The 19,612-nt window shown below is 42.3% G+C and overlaps 1 protein-coding gene across 2 annotated transcripts; it reads right to left on the bottom strand.

Annotated features, from left to right (window-relative positions):
• Window positions 1-252: 252 nt before the first annotated feature.
• On the bottom strand, window positions 253-18,435 carry aebp1a (AE binding protein 1a). 2 transcript variants are annotated; one of them, XM_048234252.1, is made up of 19 exons: window positions 17,796-18,435; window positions 14,952-15,224; window positions 14,146-14,202; window positions 12,302-12,385; window positions 9,201-9,260; window positions 9,031-9,090; window positions 7,838-7,915; window positions 7,063-7,172; window positions 6,683-6,828; window positions 6,401-6,485; window positions 5,199-5,343; window positions 4,961-5,040; window positions 4,674-4,797; window positions 4,358-4,554; window positions 3,980-4,159; window positions 2,505-2,883; window positions 2,179-2,318; window positions 1,607-1,706; window positions 253-1,171 (listed from the first exon to the last, which is right to left on the bottom strand). In XM_048234252.1, the coding sequence occupies exons 1-19, from the start codon at window positions 18,049-18,051 to the stop codon at window positions 582-584; spliced, it is 3,144 nt and encodes a 1,047-aa protein (XP_048090209.1). In that variant the 5' UTR covers window positions 18,052-18,435; the 3' UTR covers window positions 253-581. The 2 variants fall into 2 exon arrangements, with proteins under 2 accessions (XP_048090209.1, XP_048090208.1); XM_048234251.1 differs by having other exon boundaries at window positions 17,790-18,435.
• Window positions 18,436-19,612: the final 1,177 nt, after the last annotated feature.

The following is a 19,612-nucleotide window of genomic DNA, read 5'->3' on the forward strand; positions in this document are numbered from 1 at the left end:
TGCTGCTGCCATATACAGCGCTATTTCTCTTGAAATACCCTATGTCATTTTTTTTCGGTTTCCTCCTTCCTGAGGATAGTTTGTAGTACTAGGTTTAATCAGTTTATCATATCAAAGAGATATTGCTTGTAGACAAATGTGAATATTGTTTTTTTTTTTTTTTTTTTTTTTTTTTTTTGGGGTACAATAAAGGCAGGCTATACATGTCTATGGGCTATACCTAGGCAACATGAAAGACTGGAGACTAAACACTTTTCTTTTTGTGTATTTATTTGAAAAAAATAAATGCCCATGGGAAACAGACATACACACATTGAAAACATTACAGTTTTGGGTAGACCCTATACATTTGTTAGAGTGAAAAGCAAAGGAAGTCAAATGTGTCAACTGATTCAGGCATATCTTGAACGATAAAAACAGCCCCTCCCACCTTTAAGTTACTCCATGTCTGTACTTGAACCTCTTTGCGCAGCAGAGAGAACATTTTCTTTAAGCTCTTTAATACTTAACTAATACAGTATTAGAGAGTACTTTGTGCTAGACACTAGTGGAAAGAAATTACATTATTAGACTGACTTAGCCTAATACTCATCTATAGTATACTCAAAGGTGTCATCAATGGCTTCAGGCTCAAAGAGTTCTGTCTCAATGGGAGTGGGTGTTGTTGAACTGCTGTCCAGGTCATACCAAGAGTCGAACCAGGATGTGGTGGTCTCTGTTACTGGTTCAGTGGTGGTCGGTGGTAGCGTGGTGGTGGTGGTGGTGGTTGTTGTTGTGGTGGTGGTGCGTGCTATGTTCCTGCCGGCACCCCCCAGTCTCTGCTGACGCAGCCTGCGCAGACGCATGATGCGCAGCCGACGGAGACGCTCGCTCTGTGTGGGAGCGGGTCCCACATCGTTGGCCCCTGTGACCCTGCTGTTGCCCTGACTGGCGTCTGTACTTACTGTTGGCTTAGCTGCTGGCTTAGGTATCAGAATGGGCCTATTGCCGTTGGTCTTCATGATCTGCTTGATGCGGTCCCAGTTGGATTTGGGCAGAGAGAAGCTGCAGGGGGTGGCAGACTTCTCATACCCCACCATGCAGAGACGCGTCTGCTGGGTGTAGCCGTCGGCCCGTGCTGTCACGCGGTACTCACCTGGGTTCAACAGCCGCCAGTAGTCTCCCGTGGAAGCTATAGTGTGGAAGATAGTAACAACACCAAATAATCAGGATGTGTGTGTATGAAGTCACAATTCTACAAGGCTTAGGGTAGAATTTCTTAGGCCTTTAAGCTCATCAAGATTTATTTTTATCATTCTTAACCATTGTTGCAAGTTAACTGGAGCTTTTGCCTTTTTAGTGCAAATAAAATGGCTTCATTCAGCAAAACAAAATGACCACAATAACCAGACCTAAAAACCAAAGAAAATGAGCCTTATTTCCTTGATTAAACTAACTTGAGCTGAATACTGTCAGTTAACAAGGTGCCCTTTATTTTTTGCATTGGAGTTGTTTTGACTCAGAAAAACCTCACATATATGGACATGTTAATTACCGGGTGACAAATTTTGTTCATATTGCTGACATATTCTGTTGCTGAGAGATAAAGCTCAGATAGCAGGCCTACCTGTCTTTATGTCATGCTTGATGCCTTCCACTGAAATAGTAGCATTTCCTATGGGGTTTCCCCTCATGTCTCGCACCATTCCCTTTATGCCTCGGTGTACCTGGGCAAGGAAATCATGTTGTGAAAATACAGTACATTTACATATAGACACATTCTTTTGCATACCATAGACACATTCTTGGTCTGCATCAGTCTGTGTTATCATTGGGGTCATTTTAGGTTATGTATGCTGATTAGTATCTCTCTGGTGACAGTGCTTCCTATAAGAATTCAGCCAACAGTTCAACTGAACCATCCTGTCTGTCGTAATAAATCAAGACTGTAACTGAATTAAGTCCTAAGAAGGAAGTGTAGGCATCTAAAAATAACAAGCATAGGATTCATATCAAATATAATACCATGGGCCTAGAGACTGATTTGTCTCATTTGATCACAATGTTTCAAATGTAAACTGATTAATTAGGTTGATATAATTGTTTTGTAGTGAAATTACATGCATTATGGAAATGCATGTATTAGTAGGAGTAGTGCAATTTAATTTAAATTGTATGTGGTGGCTTATATTTGTTTACCTGCTCTATGAAGGCCAGAAGAGACTCTCTGTTATTCTCCCATTCCTGGGGCAGCTCACTCTCATGGGGGAATTTATCACAGCCCAGGAAAACAGAAATCTCAAAGCAGTTGGTGTGCAGGTAGCTGAAGTCATTCATGCCTGCAAAAAAACGAATCAAAGTATTTCCAACAACAATGACATAAACGATGACTAAGGTACATTAAGACAATGTGACAATCAAGTCTTTACTTGTTGTCCCATTTTGTTCCCTGCTTTATTCTCTGTGTCACATTTTTACAACCCACTGCCCCCGAAACCCACTGCCCCCGAAACTCACTGCCTCACTGCCCACGATGGGCTTCCAGCTGGCAAGGTTGATGAAGCCCTGTCCACCAGTGATGTCATCTGTGTGGCAGGACCCGCGCTGCGTCTCGGTCATGGTCAGGTGGCTGTGGGCGTAGGTCATGGCCAGCCAGCGGAACATGTTCTCGTCTGCCGTCTCTCTCCATGCGCCCTCGTTCTGCCTTTGTATGCGCGCCCATGTTTCCTCGCTCATCTCGTGGTCGACGGTTGGTTGCCGTCGTCCTCCTCTGCCGAAGATCCTAGGGGGGCGCTGCATGTCATAGGGGTAGGTCACAATCTTCTCCCCACCCTGAAAGTTTGCTCCCAGCACGAAAGGGGTCCGTTCCATCCAAGAAATGATGGCACGGGTCTCCACAGCTGCCTGGGAAGGTGTGGACATGCTGTTATGAATATGTATGATATTATAATGTCTCTAATACCCTTACAACAACAACAACACATTACATTTATATAGCGCTTTTCTCGATACTCAAAGCGCATCACATGGATGGGGGTACCTCACTAGTAACCACCACCAATGTGTAGCACCCACCTGGGTGATGCGGGCAGCCATTATCGCCAGAGCGGCTCACCACACACCAGCTTGAGGTGGAGAGTGAGGGAGTGAATGAGCCAATTACAGTGGAGGGATGATTAGGGGGCCAGATTGAATGAGCCAGGTTGGGAATTTAGCCAGGACACGGGAACCCCCCTACTCTTTGCGATAAGTGCCATGGGATCTTTAATGACCACAGTGAGTCAGGACCTCGGTTTAACGTCTCATCCGAAGGACGGCATCTCCTACAGTGCAGTGTCCCCGTCACGGCACTGGGGCATTGGGATCGATCTTTTTTTTTTAATGGTATTGTTTCCTCATATGTTGCTGCTGGTATGCAGAATCCATACACTCCCTCAAGGTCTTTTAGGTCTGCATCCCAATCACTTCTGATTATCCCACAGTCACGACTCAAAGAGGAGACCGTACATTTGCCGTGGTTGCACCAAGACTTTATTCTCTCCCAATGGACCTCAGAAATGTACCAACCCTGACTGCTTTTAAATGTAGGCTTAAGAGACACTTTTTCCATTAGGCATTTGGCAACTGCTGATCCTGAAGTTGGGTTTGGAGGACAGTAAATTGTAATGTCTTTGTTTGTAATACTGTGTGTTTGTGTGTGTGTTTGGTGAGTTTCTCTTTTATTTATTTTCTTTTATTTCTGTGTGAAGCACTTTGGTCTAATTAAATTAAACTTACTTACTTACATACTTACTAATAATACAGACAATTATTATATATTAGAGAATATTAGTATTAGACAGAGATCCAAGAAATCCATTGAGATATGCAAAGGATAACTACAGTATCACAAGCAATCCTGCAAATAGGATATGACTTTTGCTGTGGTAAAGCAGGTAAAGTGCTGAAAACTGTTTTCAAGTTCATTTTCATGATCAGCTGTGCTGTTGTTCATACCTACCGAACCATTGGATGAGAGGAAGTTCTCTGGTAGTGGAATGTGGTGATTGGGCACAATGCGAGGAACCCAGCCTCGGTCCTCAGCCCCCCACAGAACACTATTAAGGTCTGGAAAGTTCTGAAAGATGTCATACCCTTCATCTGTCCAGTGCCCTAAGGCCCAGTTACCCATCTCAGAACCCTGAGGAGAAGAAAGATATACCCTAATACATTTAAAGGACCAACATAATCAGAAACATGTCATTTCTGCAGAGTATTTTCAAAAGCACTCATGGTCCAATTGATATTAGAACATTATGTGGCCACAACATTGTCTTTGCCACCAGTATGTTTAACCAGTTTTTTTGTAGCCAGACCTTATGTCTCAAATAGAACCTACCATCTCATAGGCCAGCTCATAGGCATCAGGGTTGAGTGAGGGCACCAGATGAATGCGCACTCCCTCCACTAGGCGGCGCACTCTGGGGTTGTCATCGTTATACTCTTTGCAGAGGAACTGCATTAGCAGTAGGATCAGCTCCCGGCCCAGAACTTCATTTCCATGGAGACCGGCTGTGTAGCGAAACTCAGGTTCACCTGTAGGTGAATAGAGACAGAGAGAGAAAGAGACATTCATCAATCATCATTTTAATCACAATCACATCTCAGGGTTAGGCTTATGAGATCTGTTGCTTTATCATGTGGCTGCTGAAAACCTGTTTCGTGGTCCCCAGGGTTGTCTGTGATCTCCATCGCGTACATTTTCAGGCCCTGGGAGCTCTTGCCAATGTTATAAATTCTTGTGATGTTGGGACACTCTTCATTTACCACTTTCATCATCTGCAAGGAGGAGGAGACAGATATCATGTGAAGTGGAAAATAAATGTTCATAGACACTATATTTATAGCCCACTCCCAAAGATAATGCTCCATATATCCCAGGTTTTCCTGGGTGATATGGTAGGTTTTCGCTTGTGAAGACTTGTGGGAATGATGGTCTTACCTGCCTCATCTCCTTGTAGTTGTGGTGTCTGAAGTCCAAGTCATCTGTGCGGACAACCTCATTCTCACTGGTGTAGCTTTCTGTAGGAAAACACCACGTTTCTTAACTCCTAAGATGCTCTGTTATGCTTTAACTACATCATATGTATTTACAATGTATTTGCAACATGAAGGTATTGAAAAAAGGATATTTCTATATTATCCCATTTTCGAAAAGAGTCGAAAGCAGCAGTTCTTACTGGGTAAAGGACAGCCCATCACCTCTATGCGCATGCACAGGCTGCCATTCCAGCTTTGTGGTAAGATGCGGATGTAGCGAGCCACCACAGGCCAGGCGAATTGAGTCAACACTGGGGTGTCTTTATCCACATTCCCGTAGAAAAGCTTTGAGGGGAGAGAGGGGGATCAACTTTTGGCTTCCTGAAGGAGCATTGTTCTGGAGTATTCTTTGTAAGTGAAGAACTCTGAGTACTGAGTTCTGCACAGTGACAAATCCAGTCATAACACTCCTTTACTGAAAATTGTACTGTGAATACATGAAAAGAGAAATGACAGATGACAGACATTACCAGTGGTGGTCTAGTTAGCTAGTGGGTATACTGTGATGTACGGTAGTCTAGTTAGCTGTGGGTATACTGTGATGTAGTCTAGTTAGCTGTAGTGGGTATACTGTGATGTAGTCTAGTTAGCTGTAGGTGGGTATACTGACGTAGTCTAGTTAGCTGTAGTGGGTATAGCCTACTGTGACGTAGTCTAGTTAGCTGTAGTGGGTATAGACCCTTTCAACAATAAAAACAAAAACAATGCTTGAATGTTCTATTTGGGCCCCAATCTACTTCCTCTGCATTAAGATTACATATGGAATGTTAAAAAGGAAGTCTTGTGGGGCCAACTATGATGCTGATAATGGAACTCTCTTGAAAGGGTCTATACTTAACCTGGAAATCCAGGGTTCTCTTTGCTCAGCGATTGAGTCTGGCGATGAGTAATGATACTCATTACCTATGCCCATGGACCCAAGCTGCACCAATCACATCGGTGTGTCTGATATAGGCGGGCCAGAGACGAGCTAAACAGATGATGACAGCGCTGCGACGTCGAAGTCTGGATACATTGGTCGTATTGTTATCCAATTGCGTCGACGTCCAGAATCGGTCAGTAAACATTGGTCGAAGTGTTATCCAATTGCGTGCAGTGATATTTTCAAATGCATGCTTGGTACCGCCCCTCAAGATGACCAGGCTAGGGTATACTGTGATTAACCCCCAAATACCTATCCTTGCCTATTTTAAGTGGGTATACTGAGATGGTGATGCTTTTGAAGTGGGTACAGGCTACTGCGTAGTCTACACCACTGGACATAACCTAGAAATGTTGTGGTTATCATATTGAGACTGGCCCACATCACTGGATTACTCAGATGAATGGTTTCTAAGCTCACCCATTCCGCATAGCCATCATGAAGCACTGTCCATTCCCGAGTATCATTGCTGAAGGCCACAAAGTAGGCGGAAACAAAATCCTCACTAAATGGAAAAGGGAGGGAAAAAATGTCTCACAAGAAGTCGTATAAAGAATTTCAATCAGATAAATTGGACGGCATTAAATCCAGATTTTTATGATGGCCGCTGGATGCCCTGTTTCAGTCAGGGTAAAATAATGGTTTGCCATACTGCTCTGACATCGGAATATTCAGCGCAGATAAAAAAGAGTGAGTCCTTACTGAAGGTCAGAGTTCCTGCCCTGCGTGATGACCCCTGTGAACTCCACCTCCCTTCTGGCGTCCATCTGAATCCAGTGCTGCTTCTCATCAGGGTCGGCACACCACGCTCCGCCATATGGAGTGTCCTCCTCATCATTGCCTGACCTCTTCAAAGACAACAAACGCCCATACAATAACAAGCTGTGCTATGTGGTTGACGCAAATGGAATTGCTGTACACGGAGAATGGCACAACATGCACATCCTTGGGCTGTGTCTTACCTAACCACAGTAAACCACAGACCAAAAACCACAGTATATAGATGTGTCAGTCATTGTGAACTGTGTTTTGTCAGTGCGTCAGCACAGAGGATTTATTGTTCTGTGAGAAATCTGACAAACCTGCATATTGAGGCGGCCTCTCTGGGCGTTAAAGCCATAGTGTGACATGGAAGAGGCCAAGATCTGATCGTCCTCCACTTTATGTGACTCCATGCCAAGAGGAGGGCATTCTGGGGTGTGAAGAAGAGACACTGGCATTAGTGCGACACATTTTCTTAGTAGACGTGTCAGATGTTGTTCACTTAACACTCATCTTCATAGATTTTTTGTTTCTTGTGTTCTATATGTGTGAAGGCATTAATCAGTGTAACATAGATGTATCGATGTTTGCATATAGATTTGTTGTGCTGTAACACTCCTTATGCAATCATGAAAACAAGAAACTGGTTTGAGTTTGCTGTTGAAGCAATGTGAGTTAAAGTCACAGCAGAGAGAAGACTGGAATGGGAGCCAGTTGTGAGTCAGCTTGTTCCAGAAACTCTCTGTGGTAAATCTCCAAGTCCCGTAATCTTATCCAAAAGCTCCTCTGCTAGTGGAAAATAAACATGGAGTTGTGTTGCTTGGGTTCTCCAGTGTCCTGCGGAATTCTCTAAAAAAGGATTCCTTTTGTTCAAAGGAACAAATGAACATTTCTCAAGCCAAACTGCTGGAGAGTTGAGTAACATACTGCTAAAAGTTCTTAGAGCAGAGAATGGTATATCCGAAGGTATGTGCAAAGTGGGTCAGTGGATTTCTGTTAAAGGGAAAGGGCCCTGGTTGCTATGTTTGGAAAAGAAGGAAGGGGCATACAGCAGTAAAGATAAAAAGAGGCCATTAGACATTTTAAGAGCATTACTCTTTGGTTCGACATAGACGGGGGTCTGCTTTCTTCTCTCCTCTTCCTCCTCCTCCCACTTCTTCTTCTCCCTTTCAGCTGGTGTGCAGAGAGAGAGAGAGAGAGAGAGAGAAAGAAAGAAGGAAATTGAGCTTTTATGGTTTGCATGTCTCCACACAGCATAACACTTTTAATATGCGGACCATTTCCATGATCTCATTTCCGGTTAAATGCACAACAAATAATAATAATAAAAAAAATGCTTAACATTCCAAAAACAACAAATAAAGGCTATAGATGCCACATAGTCTTGTGCAATTGTATATCATTATGGAACAGAGTGTTGGAAATATTGAAGAAATAACATAGACTGTCTATAAAACTTACTTGTAGAGTAAGATATGGAGGTAAAATAGTAACAGTATATGGTCCTCTTAACAGTTGTAAAATTAAAAGAAAAATCAGAACAGCGCCAAGGTGGCCCCCCAAATATATTCGGCTTTCTAAGGTTTTCGGAATCGCTACATGGAAACAGCTGTTTTTTTAAACTTCTGTTCCTTTCCCCCCTTTTCCCTCCTATTTGGCCGTGCAAGTGGAGCACATCCACTACCCCCACCCCACAACCTCAAGCCAGCTCCTTTCTCTCCAATCTCCGTCGGGAGCTCCACCAAACCAGATATTTCCTCCAGCTTCCTCTAGGTCCCACACAACCAGTCCGTCCACATCCCAGTGGGTCAGTTCTGACCCGTTAAATCTCTCCTCACTCAGCTCTCTAACCCAGTGTTTCTCCCACTGTATGCTGTATAAACAAAGCACACAGCGCCATGTGGCCCCAGCGTGACAGGCCAGCCCATAATGTGAGCCTCCAAATGACCATGGCCACAGAGCTTCACAATGACTCAGGCACCCTCTGAAGAATAGAGGGAAACCACTCAAGGTGCAGTTATGGGAGCCATAAAAAGAAGTGTGGCGCTAAGGCTTTTTCTTTTGCTGGCTGACAGAAGGATTTAAAAGTGATTTAAGGCCCGCTGGCTGGGGCACCTGCACCGTACGCCGGTGACCCAGGTTCGATTCCCGCCCGTGGTCCTTTCCGGATCCCACCCCGACTCTCTCTCCCACTCACTTCCTGTCAATCTCCACTATCCTATCTAATTCTATCTAAAGGCATAAAAGCCCAAAAAATATATTTAAAAAAAAAAAAAGTGATTTAAAACCTCTTTCCTCCTTCTCCTTCCGTGCCCTCTCCATCTCCTCCTCCAGCTTCTTTGTAGCCACTGTTGAAATGAGAGAAAGCAAATCAAAAACACTTTCAAAAAATGCTATATAATCATGAAAATTGTAGGTATGATTTTATATGATTGAATTAAAGTGTTTGAGCACATACGGTCAACATAGTCGTATTCCTCATACCAAGGGATAGCAACTGATGGGGCTACTGTCTCTTCTAGTGGGAAGACATGATGAATATGTGTGTTACAGGGATAAGATACAGCACATCATCATTTTCAATAGCAATTCTGCAGTTAGAGCACACAGCATCAGTCATAACCATTGATAGTCTCCTTAACTGTTGACTTAACTATTGATCTAAAGAAGGCCTCATGGCCGAAACGTTATCCAATAAATTATACATATATTGTCAACTATTGACTTTTAACAAATGCATGCCTACTGATAAACTGATCTTGAAGTGCTCAAACAGTGTGCCCTCTTTTAGATCAAATTATGACCGCCCTATGCCCAAGCTAACAAAGCTTATCATATAGTTTTTTCAAAGTTTTTTTTTTTTTTTCCCGTCATCTACTTCCTGAATTTTTTGGTCAACGATACCGGGACATCGAACCACCGGGCACATGAAATTTGGTGGGTATGTAGCCCCAATAAGACTTTTACGGAAAAAATTTTTGTTTTAGTCCCCGGGGCCACTCCCCGTGCTGGGCCCCCGAACCCGCAAAAAAGCAGTTTTTTCCTAAATAACTACCTGAACCGTGGCACTGAGGATGAAGAATCTTTTATGGTATGTTGGTCTCAAGGGCCCACATCAATCTGGCCCATAATCACTCATTTGTGATTTGCACCCCCCCGGTAAAAATTAAAATGCAATATTATTCTGCTTTAATCGCCCCTATCTTCAGTTAAGATATTCAGAACTGCACCACATTTTATGTGTATGATTGACCTGGCATTCTCTGGGGGTATGCCAAGTTTCGTAGAATTTCATCCATGGGGGGGGTCTAAAAAAAATTAGGTTATGTGTACATTTAGTGACTGTACACTCATTGGCCTGTAGATGGCGGTGCACACATATACACATGCACACACACAGGCACCCACATATATATATATATAAATTACAAATTCAGTAGGATTAAAAGAAAGCCATCATCATGGCTGCATTACCAGTATTGGCGATAAGTAGTCGTTTGTCCACTAGATGGCGCATTGTTGCAGTGAGACGTAATTTTGTTGGAAGTTAAAAATGGGTTGGAAAAACATTGGACGCTTCCTACAAGGACTGTAGTTTTGAAGCCGAAATAAATCTGAGGATGTTTATCGGACATGCTTGGTTTTTACTGAAGGTACGTTAATCTTATATTACTACACGGATCTTCAGAGTGCTGCAGAATGCTCCATTCACTTGAATGGGCCTTCCCAACGTTCGGCGGTCTGCTAATTCTCAATAACAGACCGTTGCTAAGTATAACAGACCGCTGTCAAGGAAAATGGGCTTTGTGCTTCTATTTCACGGCTTTCATATCACTATGCAAGGACTGGAACTTTATTCAAAAGTGAAAGCAGACGGTTGATCAGCTGTGTTCTAAAGAATGTTTGATTCAAGTTCAGCATGTGCTGTTGCAAACTATTTGTTTCTCACCAAAAGCCACGATGAAACGGTAACAAAGGCTATAGCCTAGCCTAAAGAGTCACATCGTGGAGAGTTTATTGTTTCGTTTTGGCAAGTAGCCGTGTAATAAGCGGGATAATGTATAGAACGCTGGTCTTTATTGGAAAAGTAAGTCCCTTCAGGGCGGGACTTATTTTCCCAATAAAGACCAGCGTTCTATACATTATCCCTTACATATCAATAAGGACCTAGGTAATGTTACTGTTAGCGTTGGTTGAGTGATGGAGGCCAATTTGATTGATTGCATTTGTAGAAAACTATAAATGCGGTTATACCAAGCAAATTGATAGCAGCACTGTAATTGTATCTTTCGACTGTCATTTGTTGCACGTGCTACAAAATCATTCTGTGCAATGGAAGATTTACTGAACGTTACACCGGGTCTGATACAGTTTTGCCTATACATGCGGAGACTGAGGCGCCTGTTTATTTTGTTTTAAGTGCGTGCAGGGTGTGAGAGGGGAATCGATGTGCTTTGATTCCAGCTTGGTAGTTGTAGTCTGTGAAATTAAAAAGCACGTGTGTGTGAAGTATCCAAACAATGACACCTTCATTTCATTATGGCTGCTTTAGCAACACACCTTAAGCTACTGTGTAGTGGGTCCCATTTAGAAGTGGCTACTTCATTCGCGCTTTCATTGACTCATGGAGCTGCGTGAAACTTTTCGCACGATATGGCAGTTTAAGTCCGCTTGATACTGTAAGGCGTAAGCCATTGGTTTCCAAAGGAGATTTTATTTGTGTCGCCAGCATAGCCTATTGACAATTTATGTTGTAAATAGGCCTACCTTATAAGCCTACCTGTAGCTTAGGGAATTAGCTTTCTATTAGGATCTAGTTTGTTAGTTACAGTTTTGTCATAACTCCCTGATACATTTTTGCATTTAGAATAGCCAGAGCGTGGATATCTCAATCGGAAAATTAAACAATATCGGGTGCCTATGGACAAGGCTGGGTGAACCAGCCTGACCTGCCCGCTATTTATTTTTTGATTTCTTAAAAGATTGAGCTTGGTCTGGTGAAAGCCAGACTAGCCATGGACCTCAGTTACACAATGCAAGGGAACATGAATCAGCCTATATTTGCACGAACAATAACGGACAACAGCAGAACTGACAGAGATGTTTTTGTTTATAAATAAATAAATAAATAAATAAATAACATTATGCTGATACCTTTTGCTTTTCCCAAATACAATGTAGCCTACAGGTGTAAGTGACCTTTCATCAATCCAGTTGCAATGGATGAACTGTGATGAACTGCCCTAGTGATTGTTTAGAGATTTTAAAGGTTTTATAACAATGCTACATCTTCTTTGGCTATTCTACAATCTATTCACCTTTTCAGCACCAGTAGGCTACTTTCTGTGCAGCCGCACACACACACTCAGGCATGCCAAACAAGCATACACAAAAGTTTCAAGATTGGGGGATGGAGTAAAATATGGAGACAAATTGAAGTGTGATTTATTTTTGCGGAACGGATGTACAGGACTGAGCGGCGGTCATATTTTGTACCGCTATGCGGTACATCTAGTTTAACAACATTCCCTGTAAGAGCCCATGCATGTTATTGTTTACCTGGTATAGGTAAATATATGCTTGGATCCTCTGTGATTGTCTCTTCCTTGCCTTTAGGTCGTAGGTCAGGCTCTGTTACCTCATCTGAAACAAAACAGAGCTCAGGGAACATTGGACTTGCGTCACTTTACCTATAAGGTATACAGGAAGGAACCTTCATGAGGAACACAGCTCCTATTCACGCACACATTTTTTTCAGATAAGAATCAACATTCCTCAACAATAGTTAAGAACAAATTGAGCAAAGACAGACAATGCACTGTTGAAGCATGTTGATGCTAGTGCTATGACGCAATTTGATGCTAACATAACAGGATGAACAATGAGAGATCAGATCGGAATTTAAGGTGATTAAGCCTCTATTTACATTTGTCTCCCTTAGACTGATACCATATTAAAAAAACATGAATTCATATATTAAAAAATAATCACATTATTTTGACATCTAAGTCTGTATGTATTCCAGAGGGTGTCCCAGTTATCAGTACCCTGCTATGTGAGGGATTTCTTTATCGGCGGGGTCAGACTATCTCTACCTTCAACCCTTTTCAATTATGGGGGGAAAATGAGAGGCCAAAGTCAGGATCAAAGGAGGACCCCGACCCAGGAGACACTCATGCACCCCTCCCCAACACACACACACACACTCACAGACACACACAAACAGACACACACACACACGCACGCACACTCACTCACTCACTGTCTCTCATCTGATCTCTCAAGTGCCAGCAGTGAGCTTCAAAAGTGGTTTAGATTCCTCCTGCCTCATTCCTTACATAGCAGGGCACTGATAACTGGGCTAGCATGCAGTAGCCTGAAAGTTGTGGGTTCAATTCCCAGCTTCTACCCATTGTGCCCTTGAGCAAGGCACTTAACCCCAAGTTGCTCCGGGGACAATGTAATCCCTTATAATATATACAGTAGTTGACATATGTAAGTCACTTGGGACAACGATGTCTGCTAAATGAATAAATCTAAAATGTAAATGTGCATGCAGGGGAAAACAGTTCCGGCCATTATATTATATTTACAAATTCATGAGCACATGGGATAATATGTTTATTTATGTTTTCTTTTAAAGAATAATGTCTAATAGTACTATTTTTGCATGCCATTCTATAATGCCATACCATAATCATATGAACATAAATGTATGAATTGGTATAGAAAATAAGTCCAAATATTGTGGCCAAATTTTAGTAATGTCCAAATATTCCAAACTAACTGCACCCTAAACTAAGCTATGACATTTTGTAGCTAAATCAGTTTTTTTTTCTCAACAAAAACATTTTTTTCTGGCTTCGTGCAATTACTGACGCATCTAGCAAAATATTGTTTGTTTCCACAGTGGCAGCATAAAATGACTGTAGATGTTAACAGGTTTCAAATAGGTCCTTGCTAAAGTGAAGTGTTGGCATTGGTATGAAGTGTTACAACATTAAATGTCCCATCAACAGCTGAATGGAACAGATCCTAAGCAATGGACTTTTGGATAGTTTCTTAAAGAATGTATTCTAGTTAACATTGTTAAGTTGAGTTTACGAGCAGTTAAGCACTACTCTAGTTCAACTTAAAAAGAACACTGATCAAATGAGGGCCAAAAGAGAAGGAAGTGCGTAATTTTGCGGAAATAACCTATCTGTGTCCGCTATCCACATGTCCCCCTCAAAGAATATTATGATTACGACCTTGATTCAGATCCGGCTGGAAAGTTCCGTCCACAAAGGGAGGCCAATGGTAAAAGTCATGACCAATCACTGCATCTCCATATTTTCTATCTCAAACAAGGGAGATGTTTCAGAGAGATCCTTAAGTGTTGGAGAGACCTGAGGTGTCCTTACCGTGGCCTGGTTGCACAGGTTTCCTCCCGTCAGTGTTCTCTGGGGAAACAGGCAACACTACAAGAGGAGGAAAAAAAGCCCTTGTCAGTCACATAATAACATTCTGTTTAGAATGGCATACAAACTGAGATGTTCCATTAAAGATACACCCATGCACTGTGGTTCAACTGGCCACAGCATCTGTATCCACAACTACCCACAGTGATCCGGCCTCAGTTGCAATCCACGGTCATCCCACCATCTTTCTCTCCCACTCACTTACTGTCACTCTTAACTGTTCTATCTGAATAAAAGCAAAACCCAAAAAATATACTACTACTGTAATATAGACGATATAGGTCTTTATTAAAATGGCTGGCCGATACAGTGCTGGGTTACTTGCTGCACCTAATCCACATTACAGTAATACAGATGCAACAGAGTGGCAGCAATACCAGTATTTCTTAGTTGTACAGGCATCCCTCACATCAAACGCTTTTGATTTATCGTTACTCATAACCGCATGACAACAGGACTTGTTAGTGCAGACATTCCCATAAAAAGAAATATCAAATTCCTGAAGCCTATAGGGTGCATCTCTTTTAGCAATAATCTCATACATAATTGCAATGATTGCACCAATAAACTTTCATGTTGAAGAAAGCAGTCAACCTCCGTGTGAAATAATTTTGAATTGTCTATGGTGAAACCCACAGGTGAAGAACTGTGGAGGAACTTATAATTGATTTCTTTGTGACGGTGAAATGCGACTGACAAACATGAGCAAAATGGTTAGCGCACCTGCAGCTGTTGAAATTTGTACTTACCATCACCCCAGCCAAGCTCCCGAAGTAGCGTCTCCTCTTCCTCCTCCATTGTAGGTTTCCTTGGTGTGGCCTTCTCTTCCTTTGGCTTGGATTTTGGAGTAGACTTTGGAGCCTTAGGCTTCTTGGTGGGTTTTGGTTTCTTGGTGGGTTTAGGTGCCTTGGGTTTCTTGGTGGGTTTTGGTGCCTTGGGTTTCTTGGTTGGTTTGGGTGCTTTAGGTTTTTTGGATGGCTTGGGGGCTTTTGGCTTCTTTGGCTTGGACTCTTTTGGGTTTTCTGAAATAAGAGATGAGGGAAAATGCAACACTTTAAAAAACATATGATTTTTGTTTCTTTTTGTTTACAGCACACTGCAACATATCTGTTATTTTTCATGTTGTGGCATACGTTCCATTTAGTAATTTCATGTTGTGTTTCCAACTTTTTCTGGTTAATTCCATGTTCAGGTGTCTTTCTTTATAAGCTAAACATGAACCAAAGACTTATTTGTCTGAATTTTGCTTTTTGCTTCATTAGTTCTGACCACTGAATGAGCGTTTCTGTGTTTCAAGCTTTATAAATGTGTCGTGGAAGCCTTATGTAACTCACTGCACAGCTTGCCAGTGACCTCGGCACAGGGCTGTGTTGCATTAGGCAACAGCTCAAGTGCATGTCAATGCCTTAAGCAAACCTCTGATGCTGTCTGCCTTCTAACAAGTCACACACTTTTTAGCAGAGACAACGCTGAACACACTGATTCTTTTGTTGCAGCTCCCTCATGGCACATTGGAAACAGTGACGAGCATGTTGACGTTGCTTTACATTCATGTTCAGACAGAGCTAGTCCCTGCCAATTAACCACTCAGCTCAGGCCAAGCAAAGGCTAAGCAATCTACAACTATATGCGGCAGAAAAGAAGAACATCATGAATGCTATATAGCCTAATACATAGCATACAGATTTCATCAGCCAGGTGCTACATCACATTGCATGTCTGCTTTATACATTGTTCATATAACCATAGTTATGTAAGTAAGTAATACGCTGTACACACTGTATACACTGTAACTAAAAACTCCACTGGAAGTAAAAGGTTGCATAAATTCAAAGCATGGAGCATTTCTGTCCAAAAATGAGGTCAACTGATAAAACAGAAATCTACTTTCACCTGCATTTCCCAAGGGAGCTATTTTTCCATCCCTACCTAAAGTGGTTCCTGTGATTCTTGGATAACATTGTTTCATCCCCTATTTTGTTATAGAGAATTTAACTTGCTTTACACTGTGGAAAATTGTATTAGTCTGGGCAGCCTTGAAAAAACCTAGACACCGATGTTACATGCTCTTAAAGTGAATTGGGCTTAGCCACAGCTAAGTGCCAAAATATGTCATCTGACCCGTATTTTTTAATCACAAACAGAATGCTCTGCATTCTCTTCATTAAAAGCAGGAGTGAGTATTTATGTCTTGGACACGTTCAGACTGTTTTCATTATATTCTAGTGCTTTGATAATGGTGCAAGGAAACATCTGCAACATATTAAACATGTGGGCTTGAGGAGAGGGGGGTGGGGGGGTAGATAACACGTTGCACCACACAGATGATTTAGAGAATTCCACACAGGGTGCGCTTTACGGAAGACAGCACAGTATTTGATTAACCGAAAAGTGCAACAACTTCACTGAAACAAAGTCTAGGATGAGAGATTGCATACTGTTTCGTGAACTCAATTGAAAGAGCTGTTTGCATTGATAGAATAAGAATTTAAAGTGAACTGAAGACTACTAGTGGGAATTTTTGTTTGACTGTGACTGAAAGTGAGGCATACATGTCTTCCTCTGCTGTGAAGAGAAGACAACCTATAAAAAACAAATCACCTCACAAATGAATCACTTATGCCCTACATACCACACAATTACTCACACAACTTCTACAATCTTTTTTTCCACCAAGCCATGAACTAGTATATAACAAATGTGCAATTAAAAGTGATGGTTCCAAATGGAATCCATCTCCACAACAAACAATTGTGAAATCCTCTGCCTGGAGACAAAAACACTAGCTAGCTGTATTCACTTCAGTGCAAACCAAATGTTTGGTCTGAGGAGTTCTCCTATACTGCGCAGCTTCAAACCACAACCTACTCCTTCATTACAGCAAGACAGAGAGGAGGGGAGGTGGAGGAAGGGGAAGCAAGAGAGACCTCTTTTGGGCATGTGTGCGTGTGTGTGTGTGTGTGTGTGTGTGTGTGTGTGTGTGTGTGTGTGTGCGTGTGTGTGTGTGTGTGTGTGTGTGTGTGTGTGTGCGTGTGTGCGTGCGTGTGTGTGTGCGTGTGTGTGTGTGTGTGGTATTCCTGTACTCCTGTCTATAGCATCCAGCTGTGTTTTCCATTCCACTTTTTCAGTATACCCAACAGTGATTTCTTTCCCAAATGGGGTCCCTAGTCCTGTTGGAGCGTGTTTTAACAGATCAAGGTGGAAGGAGACGCTAACTCAGCGCGGTCTGGTGTAGTGTGACTGGGCTAGACCACTCTGACCACACTGATAAGGCCTTGGATGGGGAGACTCACTGACAGAGTGCAGCTGTGCTTATAGGGCTCGCTGCCAATGATTCTCACCACTGTCATGGAAACACAAAGACTAGACGCACCATTTGCACAGCCTTTTTTCAAGCAAAATAAGATTGTAGAGTCTAATTGGATCAGTCTATTATTACAATTATGGCAGTTTGATGGTAAAATCGTGTGATATTTGTACATTTGCACGTCATACAATATGGTAATTTCACTTTACCCAGCATTAAAGGAAAGCTCTCCTGTCTAGAACACGATGCTTATTTGCATATGAACTTTAACAGTAATGACCTTCACCTGCAGGGTCCTCCTGTGGGGACCTCTTGGCCCTCAGGGCATGTTTGATGTCGTTCATCTCAACAGCGGGGCTGTCCATCAGAGTCCACTCTGCCTCTCTTCTCTGCACCCCTGTAATTTTCTCGGCAGGCGAGTCATTGTGCTGAATCAGAGCTCGTCTGGCCGTCTCCTCGTCTGTCTGCTCTTCCACGCCGGCAGCGATCCAGCCGAGAGCGAGCAGGGAGGCCAGGAACGCCAGTGGCAGCTCTGCACGCATCCTCGTCTCGTTGTGATGCTGTGTTATCGCCGAGACAGGAGACAGAGCTGAGGTGTGTCTCACGCTGGACAAGTCCTTCAACTCCCTCGGTAAGGGCAACAATAAGACCTCCTACAGGTTTAAAAACAAGCACTTGGGGAAAAAAAGGTGGTTGAAAAACAGATGGTTGGTGTGAGATTGCTTCAAACAAATGTCAAAGTAAAAAAAAAAGGTTTTGGTCTTTAAAAGCTGGCTAAGGACAAATATTTGTCTTTGCCGTTTCTTGTTTGTCTGAGAGTAAACACTACAAAGTCAAAGTTACGAAAATCCTGAAAAGTTGTGCAGCAGAGATGGACAGAGTGACTGCAGGAGAAACTGGAAGCCCCTACAGTCAGCCTCAATCTCTCCTGCGTGTTTCTTTTAAGAGGCTCCTTCACAGTAGAATTCCTCTGACATCCCCCTTTTAAGATGGGAGGGAAAAGAAATCACCCAAAACGTCACATTCCAGGGGAGGGGACAACAAAGAGGCAGAAAAGTAGAGAGGAGAGAGAGGGGAGAGAGAGAGAGAGAGAGAGAGAGAGAGAGAGAGAGAGAGAGAGAGAGAGAGAGAGGGAAGAGAGAGACAGAAAGACAGAGAGAAGAGGGGGGGTAGATAGATAGACAGAGAGAGAGACTTCTCTCATTTTATTTCAAACATGAGAGCAGATTGTACTACTGTATCCAGTGACTTCCAGTCAAAGCTATAAAGTCAGCTACAGAGCATTGTTTAAGAGAGCAAATGCTCCAGCACATCAACATTTTGAAGGGCCAGTGAAGATCCTCCTTACTCTATTACCCAAATATAAATAACCAGAGCCTGGTGTTCTAACTGGTGTAGTAACTGAACTGTGTAAAAACATCCATAAAACCCATCAAAAATAAAGTACTCTTGCGAGACAGATTTGGAAAAAAATAGTGAGACAGACAGACACACACCAGTTAAAAGGTGAGATATGGTTCAGACACATTTCAAGTTCAGGCTCTTCATGATTAAGCAGAGGGAATGCATGCAATGTGGTTTTCCACTATGTCAAACAAAATCAGATGTTGGTATATTTTAAGGGGTTTTAATATGGTGCCACATACTGGTGAATCAGCACACCAGACACTTAGCCAGAGCCATAGCTTTTTCAGAGTCACACACTACAAAGGATTTCTCAAAGGATCAAAAACTTTCACAATATTTTTTACTAATAATGTCCCCTTCTAATTCTTCCTGCTTACAGCTGTTCTCTCCCTTGTTGAAACAAAAAGATAATGCAATCAGTGATGTCATATCACTGACTCATCTCTTGAGAGGGGCCAGCATTATGTGAACAAAAATAACAAAATGAGTGACTCATAGCTAGTTCTTCAGAGAATTTCAAATTGAGAAGAGGTGTAGATTTCCATCACAATTAGCTTGCATACGGCTATTGCTCTATGTTGAATATGTCATGAGTTCACAGCTGGCAACCAAACATTCTCATTTTTATTACTGACTTTGTTGCAAACAACAAATGTATTCAGCTGCTTTCTATAGCTTCTGCATTTTTACATAAAA

The sequence above is a fragment of the Alosa alosa genome, chromosome 23 (genome assembly GCF_017589495.1).
Source record: "Alosa alosa isolate M-15738 ecotype Scorff River chromosome 23, AALO_Geno_1.1, whole genome shotgun sequence".
In the NCBI taxonomy this organism is placed as follows: domain Eukaryota; kingdom Metazoa; phylum Chordata; class Actinopteri; order Clupeiformes; family Clupeidae; genus Alosa; species Alosa alosa.